The 22718-nt window shown below is 39.1% G+C and overlaps 1 protein-coding gene across 2 annotated transcripts in view; it reads right to left on the bottom strand.

The window, feature by feature from the left end:
• PPP3R1 (protein phosphatase 3 regulatory subunit B, alpha) overlaps positions 1–22718 on the bottom strand; it is a 61651-nt gene that overhangs the window by 20146 nt on the left and 18787 nt on the right. The window contains exon 2 of one of the 2 annotated variants that reach the window (XM_020815876.3): positions 15505–15576. The exons of the other annotated variant lie outside the window; for it this stretch is intronic. Within the exon in view, the coding sequence (XP_020671535.1) occupies positions 15505–15576 (72 nt within the window). The remainder of the gene's footprint in view (positions 1–15504; positions 15577–22718) is intronic. 2 annotated transcript variants of the gene reach the window in all.

Here is a 22718-nt window from a genome sequence, read left to right as displayed (position 1 = left end):
CCAACTGGAACGCATTAAACACTGTTTAATGCGTTCCAATTGGTTTTCTTGCCCCATTCAACGATGCTTTCACACAGCGAGGGTTAATCCGGAACGGATTAACCTCACTGTGCGAGGCACCACTGTAGTGATTTCCTCATTAAACGAGGCAATCATTAAGCGAGGCACGACTATATAGTCTCCAAATCATGTGAAGTACTAGTTCCTCTCTATTTGGCACTGGTTATGCTTCACCTAGATTACTAAGTCCAGTTCTGGACACAACACTTTAAAAAGATGCAGACCAACCAGAGCAAGTTCAGAAGAGGGCAAAAAGGATGATCAGGGGACTGGAAACCAAGCCTATGAGGAAAGACAGAGAGATCCAAACATGTTTAGCCTTCAGAAAATATGACTGAGAAGAGATATGATGGTACTCTTCAAATATTTGTAAGACTGTCATTTAGAACAGAGGTTCTTAACCTGGGTGATACTGCCCCCCTAGGGGGCGATTTAGTTTTTCAGGGAGGTGATGGAACAAAAAGGGGAGATACGGGGGCAAAGGAACAGAAGGGGGTAATATGGTGGCAATGGAGCTAACGGACCGCCACCACCATTGAGGAAGTTATCATCACCCCCCTCCCCATGGCGGTGCTGCGCTGCCACCGCTGCTGATAACTTCCTCAATGGCTCAAGGGGACATTTCTTTCAAAAATGTTAAGAACCACTGATTTAGAAGAGAAGCAAGACCTGTTCTCTTGTCATTCCAGAGTGCAGGGCACTTAAAAATGGTCTCAAGTTAAAGGAAGCCAATTTCAATTGAATCTCAAGAAAGTTAGACAGTCATCTGTCAGGTGTAATTTAATTTGGATTCCTGCATTGAGCTGGAGTTGGGACTCAATGGCCTTATAGGCCCCTTCCAACTCCATTATTCTATAAGTGCAACAGCACAATCCCATTTGTGTTTCCTAACAGATGACATACTTCCAGTAATACAGCGGTAACATACAGCCATAAAGATTAGTAGCCATTGATAGCTTTATCCTACAAGAATTTGTCTGATCTCGTTTTAAAGCTATTGAAATAGATAATTATTTTATGATAGTAAATTCCCTAATTTGATTACAAACTGAAATGCAAAAGCCACAAAAGTAATGACTTACATATACTTGAGAAATAACTTTGTGACATTCAGACAATTATTTAAAGATTATTTCCATGGAACACATTAATCTACAGCTGTACATATTGAGCAGGACTTTCCTTTCTTTCCTGGAAGAATTACTACTTGGCAAAGAAAAAAGGCACAAAAAAGCCAAAACCAGAAAGATGCAAGGCAACATTTTCCTAGCTTTCATATATGAAGTATAAAAAGAAAAGAACAGACTGACTAAAATGTAAGGAAAAACAACATAGCACTGCAGGGGGACCTCTGAAAGCAGTGAGCGTGGTTACGGGGGACCCCCGCCAGTCCTCCAGTGGTGCTTCCCCAGCTCCCTATCTGGTAAGTGACTTTTTCAGAGTTTTTTCTGCCCATAGGAACACATTAATTAAATTTCAATGCATTCCTATGGGAAAACATACCTCACAAGAGGAAAATTTCCAAGACGACATGACTCACGGAATGAATTATTTTCATCTTGCGAGGCACCACTTTGTATATCTAACTATCAATGTGCTGTACAGAAAGTCAAGAAAAAAGCCAATTCTATCATGACCAAACTAACGAAAATATTTAGCCTCTCCCAATATGTTCAAGTTATGCAAGTACTGATTTCAGAAAAACATGATTCTATTTTACATACTAACAGACTGGATGAATAAAAACAATGATTTTTAAAAATCAAATCAATTTAAATCACAATTTAAATCAAATCCACCTTGCCACTGAACCAAATGAAAAAGGTATAGATTTATTCTACTGGTAATTTCTAGATTTGTTTCTTTGAATCTAGTTCCAATTTAACCCCTCAGCAACAATGCCATCATGGCGAGAAGCGCTTCAACAAGACCTGTTTTTTGCCATTGTAACTCCATACTAAGAAATGGTTCCATTGTCCAGTTTCTGCCTATTTTCTAGGAGTTCTGCCAGACAAAGGCAGCAGAAAGCTGCCATTCTGTCTGAATTATATACCACTGAAGAGATTAGAACATTTAACATGGAGGGTGCTCTGTGCTGTTGATAAATGAACAACATAAAGCAATTCTTTGAAAATTTCCCTGTATCAATGGTCACTGAAAGTTTATCTTGATTGTTCTTTGATCCACCTCCTATTTGTATATTACTATTCAAATATGATGATAAACCTGGCCATCTTCTACCTATGCACTGATTTAGGATTACAAAGAACAGCACTTTAAACTTATACTCTACATTACTATTTAATTTTACAGTGATATTCAAAATTCTTTTGGGCTCTAAAATGCCACCAATTCAACTTCTGACTATGATGCAGATACCTCTTGACATTAATGCATTTGGCTCAGAGGAATTCTTCTATTATCTGAATGCTATGGTATTTTTCCCCATGTTACATTAATATTATTTTGTTTCACCATACTTTGATTAACTGTATTTTTACCAAGTTTACTGTAACTCACTTGGAGGGTCTGATCAGAGTCAAAATGTCAGACTTAAAACTCAAAATATATAAATCATTTCAGCCTACATATTTTAGTCACATTTTAGGCAAGGAAATATAAATATGAGCTAATGAAAATTTGTTCCTGTTATCCTTCTGAAATAGAAATCATTTTCTGCCATGTTCTGTACAACTAGCTTAGTACAGACACCCTTCAATTTCTCTTCATTATTTATCACTGAGTTGTAATAAATCCTCAATCCCAAAATTCACCAAGCACTGGACTCAACAAGCCGTGCTCAAATCCAAATGTAAACCTATTTAAGGCAATCGATATAGCAAGCTAACAGTCATGTTTCCCTAAGCCAAGTGTGAAATTCATGATGCTCCTTATTTGAAACCACTACAGGTCTTCGGAGAGAGGTACCTCTGTCAAGCTTACTTTCAGCCTCTCCTATTGCAGCTAAACCACATCTATATTCTTTTTGCAACAAATTCAATCTAAAATTTATCCTCCTTAAAGATCCCCTTGATATTTAGTCCAGTCGTGTCTGACTCTAGGGCGCGGTGCTCATCCCCGTTTCCAAGCCGTAGAGCCAGCGTTTTTCTGTAGACAATTTCCGTGGTCACGTGGTCAGTGCAACTAGATACGGAATGCCGTTATCTTCCCACCATGGTGGTAGCTATTTATTTACCCGCATTTTTACATGCTTTTGAACGGCTAGGCTGGTAGGAGCTGGGACAAGTGACGGGAGCTCACTCAGTTGTGAGGATTCGATCTTACCACTGCTGGTCTTCTGACCTTGTAGCACAGAGGCTTCTGTGGTTTAACCCACAGTGCCGCCACGTCCCTCCATTACCCTCCTCACTTTCCTTCAAATTCCAAGTATAGAAATATTTTATTCATAAAGTCTCCAAACTATGGAAATTTGGCTTGGTTTTCTTTATAGGGAAGTGTGCCATGGTCCTTTAACCCATGGCTTTTTAGTTTCCTGTTTAATATATATTAGTTTGTTGGGACATAAAATTCACTAACAAGCAATGCTCTCCAAACCAGAATGAAAACACACCTAGTTTCAGAGTCTCTACTGGCTGGAGATCATACATGAATCCCTAAGTTGCCACATGCAGGAAATTAAAACTAAAGAAGACACAGAAGAGTTGCGTGAAGAGGAGAACATGGTAGCAGTGATTTGGAAGAATATCTAAACTGAGTCTATTTGTTTCTGGAAAACTAGTAGCTTTTAGGCAAAGGTATAAATATTAAACATTTTCATAGCAGTATTCATTTTCACCATAACACTCTAGGTGACCTTCAGTACTAGAGGAATTCAAATGAAGATTAATACCTCTTGAGCATTTAAAAATGTAGACATCAGAGATAATGAACCACGGCAAAGGGGATTGCAGGATTTAGGATTATAGCCAAGATCAGGTCAGGTTAAAGCTGTTAGAGCATTCAGACACTGTGGTATTTTACAACCATACTACAAACCAACTGTGCTGATAATAGCACTTTTTAGAAAATATTATATGCCTACTTTTGATATTAAACTATTACCATAATATATTAAGTCACATAAACCAAACATAACTAGGGGTTTTGATAGCACTTTAGATATTTGGTTATTGGAGCTTTAATATATGTTTTCCTATACAGCTACAAGGTTTAGGACCCAGCACCTCTTTCCTGTGCCTCCGTATCACCTTTTGACAGCTGTTTTTTATGACAGTTAAATGCAAGCTAAACTTAAAGACTCTTGTTAGCATCAGGAAACTTGGCAGGTGAAGAGTAGAACAAAATACTACAGAGCAATAGCATACTAGAACTATGCAGGATAAAGCATACTTTGTACGTAGGAGTACCCTCAAGCACAGTTCTTCTCTGCAGGCAAAAAGTCGAGGAGAGATTAGGGACTCTTTAGGCATCAGAGAAAAAAAGACATGTAGTTCTCTGGTGTTTCTGCTTCTCCTTGCTACCTTATTAAAGAAACTACCTTTGCTGAGAATAATACATACAAATCAAATCCTGTAGATTATTGAATTAATTTCATTTAACAAATCAGGATTTTTTTCAGTTAACAGGCATCTGCTTCAACTTATTCAGGCTCTCTATAGAAATACCTCACTTAAGGCAAGATGTAGCACACACGGCCATCTTACTAATGCCATTCAAACCCAAAAAGGAGTCAAACAAGGCTGCCTTCTGGCTCCACTTCTGTTTAACTTTTACAATGATTCTATGGTGGACCAGTTAAAAAATACCAACTTTCATTCCCCTAAAATCACAGGGAGGCATATAACATTACTGTATGCCGATGATGCAGCTATCATCTCTAGGACCCCAATTGGGCTTAGAAGAGCTTTGCGAAGGTTGTCTATATATTGTGAGCAGGAAGACCTGATAATTTTCAAAAAACAAAAATCATGTATTTTGCCAAAAGGCCAATAATGTGAACATGGATGATAGATCAGCATAGAATTGATCCGATCCACCAGTTTAAATATTTAGGTGTTGTTTTCCAATCTAACGTCTCTAAGAAAGCACACGGTGATTATGTGGCATTAAATTCGGCGGGCCTTCCCCTCAGCCAACTCCTAATCTTCCCTCTTTTTCCCCTTTCTTAGTGTTCGTCCCATCTTGTCTAAAGTTTTTCCCCTATTTAAAATTGTTTTAATATATTGTATTGTGCTTGCTGTAAGCCGCCTAGAGTAGACTCAATGAGGCTAGATAGGCGGGATATAAATAAAATAAAATAAATAAATAAATAAAATTCCCAGTGAAGTTCTGCTGCAACATTACAATTTATGAGAACAAAGAGGGGCATTACATTCCCTCAACCATTAAATTGTTCCATGCAAAAGCAGTAGCCCAACTACTGTATGGTTCCCAATTGGGCCCCTTCTCAAATATTGTAACCTTAGAACATGTGCAATCAAAATTCCTGAGGGCAATGTTAGGAGTCCCCAGAGATGCCGCCAACATAAAACTAAGATTGGAAACTGGTCATATTAAAATCAAAGCCAGGATACGGATTGCAATCCTCATGTACTGGCTCAGACTGTCTTATCTCCCTATTGGTCTTGCACCATTGATCCTGCAAGACACCTTAAAGTCAAAATGGGTTCAATTAATCGAACAAAAAAATAGCCTCTTTGGGTTTCTTTAGGTTGACTCTGTTAACAGTGGGAATGGAACAGGCAAAAAAAATCAAGCAGCATACTGAGGACATTGAGAAACAAAATGATTTAAGCAGTGCCCCAGAATTCTACCTTAGGGAGGACAATTTATACAAGGTCACAGCAGCACCAACTATGCCCAGTTGGAGCAGCCCAGGCATAGAAGGGCGTTTACTCTGGCCTGGCTTAAGGCACGACCTTCAGCAGTGCAGGAGGGACGGTATAAAAAGATACCCTGGGCAGAGCGCCTTTGCCCATGTAGAATGGAGCAGACAGAAACAATTGAGCACGTCCTATTGCGGTGCACATTTTACAAGGATGTACGTTAAGAACTGGTCTCCCTTCTGATTGGCTGATTTCCCAGTTGTACAGAGCAACAATGTATGCATGTGCTGCTGTCTGACTCCAATCCCATTCTTACACATAGGGTTGCCAAATTTCTTACTGCTGCAATGGGCATTAGAAGAAGGACCCTAAAAGTGGATGAGCCTCTGTAGTTAGAGCATGGTTTGCTAGAAATTCTGGAATTGCTTTAGGGGAGATGTTTTGATGCTGTTGTTTGTTCACCACAGAACTGAGTATTTGCATTTGATTCCAATATTTTTGTATACATCTGTATATTTATATACAGTATTTCAATGTTTTATTTGTGGCTGTTCTTTGACCTCAATAAAGTTTTATCTATCTATCTAGTTTTATTTGTATGCCACATTTCTTCCAACAAAGGACCCAAGGCAGTTCACAGCATTAAAATGCACACAATTAAAAAATACAAGAAGGCCATTATCAAAAAGCATGAACATGGCATGCATGTGACTGAACTGGCCTCTGAATACAAGATGCCAAAGTCAACCATCTCCACCATATTAAAGAAGGAAGATTTCTTTAAAGAAATTAATGTGGCAATAGGGGTCACAATCATAATAAAGAACAGGTCACCCCGATTGAAGAGCTGAAAAACTCTGACTGGTGTAGATGAATGAGAAACAGCTGAAACTGGAAAGCATCAGTGAAGCCATGATTTGTGAAAAAGCTAAGAAGCTGCACAGTGATTTAATGGAAATAAAACTCCTCTGGAAGTGCACCCCAAGAAGAATTCAAACCAGCAGAGGGTGGTTTCAAACGTTCCAAAAGAGAAGTGGCATCCACAGTGTGATAAGACATGGGGAGGTTGCAGGTTCTGACAACGCTGCTGCAGAAGCCTTCAAGTTGGACTTTGCCAGATTCATCAAGGAAGAAGACTACTTCCCCCAGCAAGTCTTCAGCTGTGATGAGACAGGGCGGTTCTGGAAGAAGATGCCCAGGAGAACCTTTACCACTCAGGAGGATCAAGGAAGAAGACCACCTCCTCCAGCAAGTCTTCAACTGTGATGAGACAGGGCTGTTCTGGAAGAAGATGCCCAGGAGAACTGTCATCACTCAGGAGGAACAGAAAATGCTGGGCCACAAAACCATGAAGGACAGATTTATTTATTTATTTATTTATTTATTTATTTATTTATTTATTTATTTATTTATTTATTTATTTATTTATTTATTTATTTATTTATTTATTTATTTATACCCCGCCCATCTGGCCTAAAAGGCCACTCTAATTAACCCTTTTGCTGTGTGCCAATGCCACCGGCGATCTGAAGATCAAGCCTCTGCTGATGTACCACTCCCAGACTCCTCGCCCATTCCATCCAGAGAAAGTTAACAAGGCCATACTGCCTGTCATGTGGAGGGCCAACGCAAGAGTTTTGATGACAAGACAGTTGTTTCTGGAATTGCTCTATGAAGAGTTTGCACCCACTGTCAAAAATAACTCGAAATGGTTGTAAGCCGAAGCATGGCACTGAGATAGATGAGGAACAAGTATCACCTCTCTACACTGGGAATATTGTCGAGCTGGAGAGATATGACAACACCTCACCGATCGCTTCCTTGGAGGTGACTGATGGGCCGATACCTCTGAACTGGACAGTTGGATTACAGTTACCAGCCCAATCAAAACAGGGCTAGAATGGGCCGAGGCCAGGCTAGAGACTACATCAGCCTCAGAATGGCCTTGAGATGGGGACAAGCTCAGTACTGACACCAAAGCTTGAGCCTGTGGAGGCGGTCCCGATTCTTCAGTCTCTGAAAGGGAATCCAGATCTGCGATGTCCCTCGATGACTCTTCCAGGATCGGGGAAGGAAGGGAGATGTGAACAGCTGGAGGTTCACGGGGCTGAGCAGACTTGGATGCCCATTTAGTCTTCTTTTGCTTACTCCCATATTTCTTCTTCTTAGGCGAGCGGTCCTTTGGGAATGAAGGCACCTTCGACACCCAGGTCGATGCTGAAGGAAGTTTTTGTCTTGGTGCTTTTGACAAGATCTTCGGGGAGGGAGTTGTCGGAGCCGATGGAACAGAAGGCTCAGACCGAGGAACGGGAGTACTGGTAGGCTCCATTACAGGGTCTGAGGTACCGAAGTCTTTGTAAACGAAGCTTAAAAGCTGGTTAATGTTTTTACTCTCCATACAAGAGTGAGTCTGATATCTCTCTCCTAGACAAAATAAACAGTGATCGTGACCGTCGGTGAAAGATATCTTATTGGCACATGACGTGCACCTCTTGAATGGACCCGAAGAGGCAATTTAAAAAAGGGGGGGGGGAGTTGAAATGGGGAGGAGTGAATAAAAGAACTGACAGGGAAAATGTCCAATATCCAAAGCAGTAAACGTTAAACAGTCCAAGATCGTATGCCGTAATTTAGGAATGAAGTCCGTGATCCAAAATTGTAAACGAGAAAAAACAACAGTCCGTGATAAAAAAGCTGAATGATTAGGATAGGAATAGCTCTAATAGTTGCTAAAGGAGTCCAAAGTCAGCGACGGCTAAAAGGAATTGAGGTATTACGGGCAGGCAGAGCATGTGAGCCACGGGGAACGTCCTACTAATCACATTTTTAATCTCTAGAATATTCTGAGGAGTCCTGCGCAGGTGCAGTCTAAACCCATTTGTGTGCATTCACAGAGGCTACGATCTCAAGCCTGAGCAATTTCAGATAAGGCCAGAACCACAAAAACAAATGAGGGGGGAGCAAACAATAGCAAAGTTATTCTAATCAGAGAAGATACTATTAGCCTATATTATTGGTTTATACTGTTTAAGGCTCTTGGGTTGTATCCAACTGTCTGTATGTGGGAAGATAAGAAATCACTGTTGGAGCATATTGCTGTCGCCCACATGCAATTGACCCAATCTGCTCCAAAAGTTTGTAAGATTCTTCAGAGCAGATCTAGGGAGACACAGAAGAGGAAGTTCCACTGCTTGAAAAGAAATCTTGTCACAGAATGTCAAATGAAACCCATTTTCCCTTCCATAATCAAGAATTACAGCTTTTTGCAGATAAATTATCTGTGATTATTTAACTTTTCCTAAATAAAATATGGAATATATACATTTAGGAGGTGGTTTCCACCATCTTTTGTGGTCTCAAAATTTTTAAATCATTTCAAATGCTTCCAAGTGCCCTCAAGAGTGAAGTGTCATACTCTAGAGAAAAATTCTGAGCCAGCTGTGTTTCCTCTGAAATAATTAATAGCTTGTCCACAGATAAGGATATACTGGGACCATTAGATTAAACTACCACAATGAACTCTACAAGGGGCTAATTTTGAAGACAGTAAATTTCAAGAGGTTGAGAGCTATCAAGCTGCTAGGCTACTGAATGAAACCTGTTAATGGAGGGAAAACTGGCATCTAGCCTTCTGATGGCATTTCAAAGTTAATGCAGAGACATGAACTCCTGAAGGATCACCAGCTTCAACATATCCCCAGATCAAACACTTACATAGTCCTCAGAAGTTACTCTCCAGGCAACAACACTCTGGTTAATTTTAAGGCAAAAATTTTAAAGGAAAAATAAAACAGTAGAGAAGGCTACTGTTGTGGCGTCATGTTTATAAAATGCTACTCTGAGGGAAGTTCATATGGTCTCTAGATGGGGCCCCTTTTACTGTAGTACACTCTTCCAGATTTTCAAAGCATACATGGAAAATGTTTCAATGCTATCTCAACCATTGTTCCTTTCATTAATTATTGTGCCTAGATTTTCTTAAAATTTTCATCAAACCCTGCATGGAAATGTTTCACAGTGATTTATTTAAAGTTAACAGAAGTACTGAAAAATTATGCTGATGTACCTAAACAGCTTCCAAACTCTTGGGAGTTTCAAAACAGTTCCAGCACATTTTGTCTTATTTTTGCAAAAGAGTAAGCAGTGTCCTTCAGAAGCAAGTTTTTCAAGAATAAACTATTTGCAACAATAGTGAGCTATACACATGTTTCTGTGCCTCTGGCATAGCTGCAGCTTGAAACCTAGATGTACAAACCTGGTATGGATCTTAAGGGGGGCCTTAGCAGTATACATCATTAAAAAATAACAAATAAAGAATAAATTAACTGTAATGAAAACCTGCCTGTGGCTTGAAATATTACTTTAGTCACTAAATGGCACATACTAGCTTCCCCTGAAGTAAGAGAGCTCCTCAAGAGTGTAGCTGTCTCAAAAAACTGCAAACCCATCAGTCAAAATGCTGGCAGATTTCTGGTGAGTGCTGCCGGCTCCTAACTCCCAGCACAGCTCGCTAGCTATCTTAGTGCTGCAAAGAAAATATAAATGAATAAGAATATGAATCTCTGTTGCCAGGGAAGTGGAGGAACATTCAGAATAAGGAGTCAGCTGATGGTGCCATTTCCATATACAGTATTATCTACTTGGCTAGGTTTTACTTCAGTTCTAGCTGTACCACAGCAATAAACCGGCTTGGATTCACAACTTTCATATAAAATGAGTAAGTCTGTAGATTTTGTATAAGCAAGGATAGCAGGAAAAATATGCTGTTACTCTGACAGTTTGTGGAGGAGTTTTTTGCTAACCTCTTACTGCCTTTTGGTATATTTAGCCAGGCAGTAAAGTCATAGCTGTGACTCAAGTTCAGCCCTTGCAAAACAAATATGTACACACACATATAAACATGCAAACAAATAAGGTTATGACAAAGGTGGCCAGCCTTCTGCATATGTTCAGAGACAGGTGAAGCCCAGGTCCAATTCTGAAAACATAAGCCTGATATGTTCTTAAGGAACAAGTATTCTGCAGAGTCACAGAATCATAGAATAATGGGGTTGGGAAGGAATGTAGGAACCCAAATCAAAGTACATGTGACAGATATAGGTTCATTACTAATAATAATGATTAGCACTTTATTTATTCATTCGATTTATACCCCGCCCCCCTAGACAGCATCTACTCAGGGCAGCTTACAAAATCATAAAATATCATTAAATTACAATAAAACACCACAATCGAGATAAACAACATTCATAGTCATAAAACCATTTAAACAATAATATAGTATGATCAAGATGGGGAATGAAAGAACAAAGACAGAATTCAAGAACTGACAGGAGGGAAGGCCTGCCTGAAGATCCAAGTTTTTAAATGGCTCTTAAACACACCCAGCGAGGGAGCCAGGCGGATCTCTGATGGAAGGCTATTCCACAGTTGAGGGGCCAATGCCGAGAAGGCCCGGTTTCTTGTTCTTTCTTTCCGGGCCTCTCTCGGCAGTAGGCCCCTCAACCGACACCCCTGGCTATGCCTTTAAAATATTTGACCACAGAAAACACTTTCCTACATTACCCCAGTAATCTTTATTACAATTCTAACCCATCACTGTGTCAGGTCAGTATGATTATTCTCATTTTGGACACGAGACATAAGCAGGGGGATATTCAGAATTGATAAGTTTAGACATCGCATTTAATGGCCATAAGGCATGCAGTTGTAATTCTTTTTTGACGATCTACGTGCTTGCTCGGTGGAGAGGGAAACAGCTCCCTGGATCTAATAATTTTTCCTGCTATGAAAGGGATATTCGTAGTTGCTGGTGATGGCACTTGCTCGGGTACGAAAAGCTTTTTCAACTCTGCAATTGACTCTTCTAATTACAGTGGTGCCTCGCTTAACGAGTGCCTCGTTTAGCGATGAATTCGCATAACGATGTGTTTTTAAGAAAATAATATGCACCGTATAACGATGTTTCCTATGGGCGATTTTCGCTTAGCGAAGTTTGGGACCATGCTTCGCATAACGAATGAGATTTTAGGTCCCCTGCTTCACTTAACGATGTTTCTTTTTTCAATTTAAAAACTGTCTTAGAAGGGTCAAAAATGGTTCTAAATGCTTGGATTCGTTAGAGGACCCCCTAAGTCGTGTGCAAACCTGATTTGGCTTTGATCTGACCTTTTGTTAATTTATGGTGATTTTTTTTTTTTGGCCCATAGGAACCAATGGACCTGTCAAAATGTGACAGCTCCATGCTTTCCTATGGGGGAGAAAACAATTCACCATAAATTAACGAAAGTTCAGATCAAAGCCAAATCAGGTTTGCACACGACTTAGGGGGTCCTCTAACGAATCCAAGCATTTAGAACAGTTGCTGAGCCTTCGTTAATTTTTTGTGAATTTTTTCTTCCCCCATAGGAACCAATGGAGCTGTCAGATTTTGACAGCTGTCAAAAGTTGGGGAAAAAAATTCACCATAAATTAACGAAAAGTCAGATCAAAGCCAAATTAACTTCTGCATCCGTTTTAGAGGGTGCAGAAGCTAATCCAAGCATTTAAAACCATTTTTGACCCTTTTATGACACACTTAAATTTGCAAAAATTGACTTCGCAAAGCCATTGAAATACATTGAGTCAGCTTCAATACATTCCAATGGAGGAAACATTGTATCGTTTAACGATGTTTCCTATGGGTTTTTTCACTTAAGGACGGCAATCCGTGCCTATTGGAACGGATTAACCGGTTTCCAATGCATTCCTATGGGAAATGGTGTTTCACATAACAATGTTTCACATAACGTTTTTTTTGGAACCAATTAAAATCGTTATGCGAGGCACCACTGTATTCTGAAAATTATTATTCATTTGTTTATATACTTTGTATGTCCCTTCAAATGTCTGTTTGTAACACTTTTTCTCTTTCTGGCTGACATCCTTAGAAATTTCCCACACATTGATTCTGATGTCTCCAACAGTACGCTAAACTATGTGGAATTCTACAAAAATTATCTGTTGCATATCTCCACTGCCTAAAGTTCTCAGTAGCATGAGAGCATTGTGACAAGAAAAGGTGTAATGGTAGGTGCATGATGAGCTGCAGGCTATATATCCTACATGCAAAATATCTGAGAAAATTAATCCTAAGGTTTCCCTATTTCTAATGCAACTTTGAAAGGATTCCCTATAAGCAGAATCACTACAGCAGAAACACTATTTTCCCCAAAAATAAGACAGGGTCTTATATTAATTTTTGCTCCAAAAACACACATTAGGGCTTATTTTAAGGGGATGTTTTTTTTTTCATATACAACAATCTACATTTATTCAAATACAGTCATGTCATCGTCTGGTTGTTGCACAATGATAGAGGGTGGGGTTTCACTTAATTGGGCCTTATTTTTGGGGTAGGCCTTATATTATGAGCATCCTGAAAAATCACACTAGCGCTTATTTTCAGGTTAGGTCTCATTTTCAGGGAAACAGGGTAGCTGGTCAAACACACTCATGACCCACCATATTATTCATAGAATAACCAAATAATCCACATGATATACAATATATATTGTACATATATATATATACAAGAGGGGAGAATAGACAGAGCAAAAGAGAGAAAAACGTACCAAGAGGTGGAAAGCTAGGGTGTTTGCAACCTATGTGAAATTGGGGCAGCCTGTAAGAGACAAGAAAGAAGGGGGAAAAACAGTGGAAGAAGAAATAAAAGAGTAAAAGAGAGGCAAAAATTATACAATCTGAAAGAGTACCTGAGTGGGAAAAAGGAGAAAGTCCAGAGTGAAATGAAAAAGAGTTGGAGAGCTGGAGCAAAGAGACAGCATCAGGTTGTGTGACGTTTCAACTAATGTGAGTTTCTAACCTGCACAAATTCAAGTACAGTGGTGCCTTGCTTAGCGACATTAATCCGTGCAGCAAAAATCGCTGCTAAGCGATTTCGTCGCTAAGCAATTAAAAAAACCCATAGAAATGCATTGAAACTCCTTCAATGCGTTCCTATGGGCTCCAAAACCCACCCTTAAGCGAGAATCCTCCATTGCGGTGGCCATTTTCGTGCCTCTAAAGCGAAGCAACACAGCGGGCGGCCATTCTGAAACTGCCAATAAGCTGGCCGAAAATGGGGGCTTTGCGATGATCACAGGGAAGCGATCATCCCAAAGCCCCCATTTCCGCACAGCTGATAAGTGGGGCTTTGGGATGATCGCTTCCCTGCGATCATCGCAAAGCAAGTTTTCCCCATAGGGGCCATCGCAAACGGATCGCTTTTGCAATCGCAAAAACAGCATCGCAAAGCGATTTCTTCGCTATGCGGAACAATTGCTATACGAGGCACCACTATGTACAATACTGTATAAACACAACATACAGTATTGTTTGAGCTAAGTAACACTTATTGACTTGCATTTAGAGCAATGAATAGCTCAATAACCCCACCTCATGCATGCAGTTGAAGAAATTTAAATTATGAAAACAAATTTTAATTACACCAATACTACAGCTGGTAAAAGCAATACTAAAATATGGCCACAAATTAGCTTCAGAGTAGAGAGTGCCTTCAGCACCTAAAGCCAAAACAAATAAAAAATAAAAAAGAGGAAAAAATACTTCAAATGTCTGCTGGAGTGAATCTCATGTAATAATGTTCTATAAAAGGAACAATAAGGCTATAAGCTCTTAAATGCTTTTGTATTAACCCAGAAGGATCAGTAGTATTTTTATCTCACACTGGAATCACAAACATGTTTGTCTGGTGAGTTGTTAGCCTCTTTTTAGTCCTGACAATATTAATACTGTCACTAGACTTATGAGTTCTCAGTCATTGTAAACATATGAAGAATTGAACTAAACACGCTGTCTCAAAGTTTTTGAACCTGCTTCCCTTCAAAGCTCAGTTCTGCCCTTGCCAGTAAGAATTTCATCCTATTTTGATATGATTCCTTATGAGTAGTTTTACATAGCTAAACAAACTGAGAACAGTAAACGAACCTTTATAGGGAACAAAAGCAACAACAAAAAATTAAGTAATATAGGTTATTTTATATAACAAGGCAGTACCTACTTGGAGCTGTTTATTTTTAATATCTGGAATTGCCACATTTAATTCATATCAAATTTTTATTTCTCTAACAATGACTCCTTCTTACTGTATAATTGTTTTAATTTCAAAGTAGTATGTTAATTCTTTATTTCAATTTCATTCATGTTAGTGTAATTCCAGAGGGAGTGAAGAGACCTGGGCCAAGATCCTGTTATTATGGTGGCTGAGCATACATACTTATGCCAGCTCTTGGAGAAAGATGGAGGCTCCAGTGGCACCTAGAACACGGGTAGGATTTTCTGGTATCTACGAAGCCAGCCAAGAACTTCTGTCCACTCCCCAGCCAATCAGGAAATTCTCATAAGTTTTGAGGGAGTACAATTATGACTATAAGCTTCAAGAAGCTGAATCTGCTCACATAACTGGGAGTTTTGTGAACATAATATCACTACTGGAATCTGACCTTTAATGAGGGATGTGTAGGACCAAGTCTCACTTTTATAAATCTCAGCCTCAGTTCTTCATTTGTAAAATAGATTATGTCTTCACCAGATTAGAAAGACAAACATATGTACTAAAATGAAAGGAACACACTGCTTCTAATTTCACTTAACTCACTGAAGAATGATGCTGCTGCTTGCTGCTGCCGGACCTGCCTGGTACTGGTGTTGGACCTGCCTGGCGTTCCTGCTGCAGATGTAACATAATAAAGATGTTACACTTTTTCTTTTTTTATAAATATGAGCTAGGTCACATGTTTTCATACAGAAATCTCTTCCCCAAACTTTTGTGAACTCAATTCTTATTTTTCCCCCTACAAAATTAGTCTTAAAAATATCCCTCCATCTTGCATCACAATGAGTAATATCTACTGTTGCAACTTATAACACATAAGGTGGATGACACCATCAGCAACAGCTGTTTTTCAGAAGAAAAAATCCCAGTCCCCCCTACCAAAATATCTGAAGTTCCCATGGAATCCCTTTCATTGTAGGGAAGTCACTGGGGGCTGCAAGGCAGAGGCAAAATCTTTAATTTCTGAAAATTGACACCACCAGGATGACTTGACCATCAATGGCAATTTTAGGCAAGTAAAGGCTTCCATGGGAGCCTCAGGACCTTCAGGGGAGAAAGCAGAAATGTAAATAAATAAATAAATAAATAAATAAATAAATAAATAAATAAATAAATAAATAAATAAATAAAACCTGATGATAACATCAATCTTACAAGGCGTAACTTGCACAACAGGATTTCAGCCATATATTCACCAATATTTTACTATGGCATGAGCTTTCTTCAAGAACACTTCATCAAATTTTTCAGTGACATTTTCCAATAAGGAGTGAAGAATGTCATGTATTTGGCTATATATTCAAATAAAATACTAAAATGGCCATTTACTAGATCCTCCAAAATGCTGCATCATTGGATAAAAAAAAAACAGACTTATGTAGCTGCCCTTAATTAGCTTATGCAATTGTTTTGTACTATGCTGTCTTCATTATTCACAAAAGAAATGGAACCATGATTAGTTTGACTGAGCACGTTGAAGAGGACAACATATATTTTTTAAAAAAGTTAATACTGAATCAAAATTCATTTCTAAAGTGAAATGGTATTCATCAATATTAATGTGAACAGGAACTCTTTTACAAACCATGCATGCCCATTAGCCAACTGTAGCTGGCTGTTACTACAGGCTAGTGTGGGGGCTTTCTAGAGTGCTTCACACTTATGAAGATGGAAACCTGTCTTGCGGCTGCAGACAGACTTATCTATAGGCTTGCTAGCAGAGATGGGGGTATTCGTATACGTACAGTGGTACCTCGACTTACGAACTTAATCCATATTGGAACGGTGTTTGTATGTCAAAAAGTTTGTAAGCTGAGGCAAACTTTTCCATAGGAATGCACTGAAAACCATTTAATCCATTCAGACTGTTTTTGTTTGTACGTCAAGGCGCTGTTCGTAGGTAGAGGCATTAGTTCCCATAGGAACTAATGCAAAGCCAGTTAATCTGTACTCTACCACTAGGGGGTGAATGTTTTAATTTTTTTCCCTTCTTTTGACCTAAGATGAACTTAGGTCAAAAAAAGGGAAGGAAAGGGTTTTTTTCCCTTTTTCGTTCAAGTTGAGGTTCCGTTCGCAAGTCAAAGCATTTTTTGCGAACAGAGCTGTTTGTAACTCGAATAGTTCGCAAGTGGAGATGTTTGTAAGTCGAGGTACCACTGTATACGAATACCTACACATAGGTGAACAAAACTAGGGTCCAGCCTCCTGGGACCAGACCATTCACTCACCTTCTGCTGTTGCCGTGGGCTCCTTGCTCCCTTCCTATCGCTCTGAAGCTTGCAGTCTGCGAGCCACTACTGGCAAAAGGTGGGACGACAAGCCTCATTGCCAGGTCAAAGAGTGGCTCGCAGACCATGAGCTCTAGAGGGACAGGAAGGGAGTGCAGAGTGCGTGGCAATAGCAGAAGATGAGTGGATGGTCTGGCCCCAGGAGGCTGGACCCTCGTTATGTCTACCTGTGCGGGGTATTTGTATTCATATACGAATACCCCCATCTCTACTTGCTAGCCTTTCCTATGGGGCTCGCTACTACTCTGAAATGTTCAAAAGACAAGACATGTAGTAATAGAGAAGGACAGAACAGCCAGGGATGCTCAAGTACACATACCACATTCACAATTTCCTCCTCATGTCCTAAAATGCAAATAAGTGCACACAGTACGAAATGGCAACTGAAAAATTGCCTTAGACCCTATTGAGAGTAACCTAATGCGTGCACACACACACATCCACAACCACCAATCTTAGATGCTTCTTCACAGGGCTACAACATTGGGCAATTAACTCAATATACTATAAGTTTTAATATATTATAGGTACCTTGCTTAAATAGCAGATCTTTTAAAAAATATAAGTGGCAGACACTATCATAAAAAGTTTTTTTAACTCTCAGGAGATGATGTGTCTAATGGTACTTGCTCCAACACACTTGAAGCATAATTTAAAAGCAAGGAAAAGAATGCATCCTCCTTCAAGAATATTCTATTAATATAAGCATATATTAAGTAAAGACAACTGCTCAAGTCTTCATTAACAATATAATCTATTAGAAGGAACATCCTTCTTTGAATTATTTTTCAAACAGTACAAAGACAAAATATATCAACAACATACAGTAGTTTGAACTGATCAAGCTTTCTAAACACAAAAATATATTTTCACTGATGGTGATGCTTAGTTAGATAGTAAGATCCCAGTTCATGGAAAGTGTACATCTGGTGCCAGAATGAGGTCCAGACTTTTTCACTCCTTCCCTCATAGCTGTATTTACCCTCAAAAGATGCTTTGGGATTTGGGAACTAAAACAGCACTGCACCTCATCTTGGGGATTATCAGAGAAGAGAACCCTAGTGAAAATCATCAATCCCCAATGCCCACTCCTCTTAGTGCAAACTTCTACTGGATCAAAATCTCTCCAATTTAAGGAATTTTGTGCTTGGAAAGACACTTTAGAACCCAAATAATATTCCTTTAGTAAAAGAGAGAATTCCAGTGCTCCAAGGAAGAACGTATAAAGACTCAAAAGTAATACAATCTTTTAAAACTAAAGCAGTTGGATCAATTGGGATTTAAAATAAGGAACAAATTTGTAAAGATTTTAGGCACAGATATCTCTTCTACCTAAAGCTTTATACTCTTCTAAAATTTGCTTCTCAAGACTTACAGTGGTGCCTTGACGTACGAACGCCTTGACCTACAAACATTTTGAGTTACAAACAGCTCAGTTCACAAAATCTTGCTTTGACTTGCGAATGGAGCTTTGACTTATGAACAGAAAAAAAGCATGGGAAAAGGGTGGGAAATTCAGATAGCTAACTAGGCTGCTTCTTTGTTGCTCTTTCACCCCGGCAGTTAGAGAGTGTGCGATCCGAGGAGGCTGCCTGCTAAGGTCCTGCTTTATACTTTTAAAAACTGTTCTGAGTATTTTTGCAGCGTGATTTTCAGCTGGGGGGTATGTTTCCATGCTGTGATGGGTCTTGGGGGGGTGTTTGGTTTTTTTGTCCCCCCCTTCATTTCCGATGGGGGGGTTTTGGTTCCTTTTTGGAGTTTTTTTCCCATTTCCAATGGGTCTTGGGGAGTTTGTTGCTTTTGGGGGGTTTCCCCCATTTTTGATGTGTCCTGCATGCTTTTTGCTTTGTTCTCCTTGCATTTCTAATCTGCTCCGTTTGTTTTTGAAATGGTTCATGCATGCTTCCCTTGCTTTTTTGCTTCGTTCTCTTTGCATTTCTAATCTGCTCCATTTGTTTTCTGTGCTTTTGCAATGGTTCCTGCATGCTTCCCTTGCAAATCAGAAAGGTTTTTGCAAGGGTCCGTGCTGGTTTGGTTTAAAATGTGTTGGTTTAGCATGTATTTTAGACTCCAAACTCTTTCCCTTCCCCATTGTCTTCTCTCTCTCTCTCTCTCTCTCTCTCTCTCTCTCTCTCTCTCTCTCTCTCTCTCTCTCTCTCTCTCTCTCTCTCTCTCTCTCTCTCTCTCTCTGTGTGTGTGTGTGTGTGTGTGTGTGTGTGTGTGTGTGTGTGTGTGTGTGTGTGTGTGTGTGTGTGTGTGTGTGTGTGTGTGTGTGTGTGTGTGTGTGTCCCTCCTTTCCTGTTCTTTTTTTAACCTAAGTCATCTTAGGTTAAAAAAATATTCTCCCCCTAGTTGTAGAGGATGGATTAACCGGTTTTGCATTCATTCCTATGGGAACGAATGCTTTGACTTACAAACTGTACCTTGACATAAGAACAAAAAACAGTCGGAACAGATTAATTGGGTTTCAATGCATTCCTATGGGAAATGCTGCATTGACTTATGAACGTTTTGACTTACGGACACCATTCCATTATGGATTAGGTTCGTAAGTCAAGATACCACTGTACTTCCAAAAGCACCATGTCGACTGAGCACCTCCCTTCCACCTCTGCTCTTTTGCTGTCATTATGGATAGCTCTGTGGTTTAGATATCTCCTTGGAACTTTTGCATATAATTTTCAGTTATTTATACATAACAGATGATTGAATTTTCCTGTTTGTTTTGAAATATGGTAGGCCAATCCAGTTTTATTTTAAATTATTGACATTGGCATTAGTGAGATAACAAGCAGTGGTGACAAAGAAATATTCCTCTTGTGATGCTAACTTCCCCAATGTCTTCACCACAGGCCATAATAAGACAGTTTTCCAGTTTTTCTTGAAGAACCTCTGAATATTTTTACGAATTCCAAACATTTTTAGGCAGGTGTTAATCCAGCTGTGTGGCAATGAGTCAAATGCTTTATACAGACCATGTTATATTTGTTTTTTATTTTGTCTACTTTGCATTCCTTACTATCATTTTATCAATAAGCAGCTGATTTTTCATGCCTCCTGACTTTTTAAAATTCTCTTTCTGTTCACTTGGGTATAGTGAGTATTCAATTAAATATTTATATACGGATCTTGCAATACTCCTGTGAGAAGCTTGAACATTGTTGGAAGGAATGTAATTGGTCAATAATTACTGGGTTCATTGCCCTTTTGATGAACTTTTATTATTACAAATGTGCAGCCTATTGTCATCCAATCTTCAGTTGTAGAATTTTGAATGAAGTGACTAAATAGCACTGCTATATGTTGATGGAGACTTGTTAAATGCTTTAGCCAATATCTGTGCAGCTCATCTGGACCAGGTGCACTAGTTTTTCACAGCACTTACTTGCCTTTTAATCATTTCAGTTGCTATTACAACTGTTGTTGCTGTTGTTTTACACTCTACACCCTCAATTTCCTGCCAAAAGGGCCATCAAAGCAGTGAGATGTGCCAAATGGGATCTAACATTTCTATCTTATATCTTGTCATCAAAAGCCAGCCCACTTCCTTCCCTGAAGTCATTCAAATTGAGGAAGGATGTCAGCTGTGTGAAAGGAAGAGGGGAAGAAGGTGTTTTTGTTTTAATAAACATGAAAGGGGAATAAGATGTTGATTAAGGCAGTTCTGAAATAAGTCATTTAATGTGTAAAATGGATTCGGAACACTGGTTAGTCACATTAGCCGGGCCTGTCTCTAAGGAGAAGAGACTTTGCTTACAGCTCAGTCTCAGGAGGAGAGACTTTGTCCAGCTGCTGTCTGTGATGCCAGAAAGGATACATTCTCTGTGTGTCAAAGAACTACACTAACCCTGTGCTAAGGTGTATTAGGTACATACGTTTAGCCTTTGTTATTTTCCAGTGTGAACTCTATAAATACTTTAGACTCTAGGTTCCCAACCTTTGTTACTCGGATGTTTTTGAACTGCAACTCCCAGAAACCCCAGCCAGCACAGTTGGTGGTGAAGGCTTCTGGGAGTTGCAGTCCACAACTTCTGAGTAAGCCAAGGTTGAGAACCAGTGCTTTTAGACTATCTCTGTGTTTTGCTCCAATTAATTCTGGAACTTTCTTGTACCTTGTGGTCAGTCTGGCCGGGGGGGGGAGGCAGCCCTCATTATCTGCACTTGTGGGGGGATATTTGTATACAAATATACCCCCATCTCTATCTAGAACTCTTCATGCTTTCTCCTGTAACAAACTAACACAACTATTCATTTACTTAAATCCAAAATAGGCCTCAAATCTTAAGTCTGTCCAAACTTTTTCTAAACAAACAATACAAATCCCTGCATATTCTTAGCTTGGAATTCAGAAATGAACATAATTGTCAGAAGCAAATCTATTCCTTTTATCTAGGGGTTCAGATTCTGAAACTTCCCAAAAGACTCTCAGATAATTTATTCCTTTTTCAGGTCACCTTGTTGCTGATTACTGCTATGCCACATAACAAAACAATTTGGAATAGTATTATTTATTTTATTTAATAGTATTTATTTATTTTTCTTTAAAACTATACAGCATTAACATATAGGTTACCCTGTTTCCCTGAAAATAAGACCTAATCTGAAAATAAGCCCTAGTATGATTTTTCAGGATGCTTGTAATACAAGCCCTACCCCAAAAATAAGCCCCAGTTCAGTTAAACTCTGCCCTCCACCATTGTGCAGCAACCAGAAGAAGATGACATGACTGTAAAATAAAACAGCCCCTGAAAATAAGCCCTAAAGCGTTTTTGGAGCAAAAAATTAATATAAGACTCTGTCTTATTTTTTGGGAAACATGGTATGTAATTTCTCTTGGGAAAACTGAAAGTGCAAGAAAGTTGATGGATTCCATATAAATTCAGCATGGTATAGCATTTGCATAGTCAAAACACGAGAAGTAGCAACAGCTGTTGTGGTATTTTCTTTTCAGCAACTAGGCATGCACTTACATACATAACTGCTTTGGGGTAACAACATGTCAGTGAAAAATGAACCTAATGATGTAAACATGCCTCTAGAAACTGCAGGAGCAAGCATAGAAACTTATAACACTGGTACAAGATCACCATCAAGTAGTACACCTCTAATACAAAATCAGAAACTCTGTCAGCAAATACTGTCTCTTACAACTTCTATGATGCACATTTATACCTTTATTAATGAGAACCCATTTCCTTTAAGCCACAGCAAGTAAACCTTTCACCTACTTATGCCAAATTGGAGAATTCAGCGCTGTCCTCCAAAATGTGCATACCAATAGATTGTTGCTTTCAAAATTATTTGTCAGGTTTTTTTTTCAACATCAGCATACTACAAATGACAATTATCACCACTGTCAATCAATCTCTTTAAGAAGGTACAGTATATATAAAGCACAAGATATTGATCAGATCAAGAATTATCAATGAGAAAGAAGCTGTTTCAAGATATGGGGTCACTTTATTTGGG

This window comes from Pogona vitticeps, chromosome 1 (assembly GCF_051106095.1).
Source record: "Pogona vitticeps strain Pit_001003342236 chromosome 1, PviZW2.1, whole genome shotgun sequence".
Taxonomy (NCBI): domain Eukaryota; kingdom Metazoa; phylum Chordata; class Lepidosauria; order Squamata; family Agamidae; genus Pogona; species Pogona vitticeps.
The sequence above is the reverse complement of the archived record's forward strand: the minus strand, read 5'-3'. Positions and strand labels throughout refer to the sequence as shown.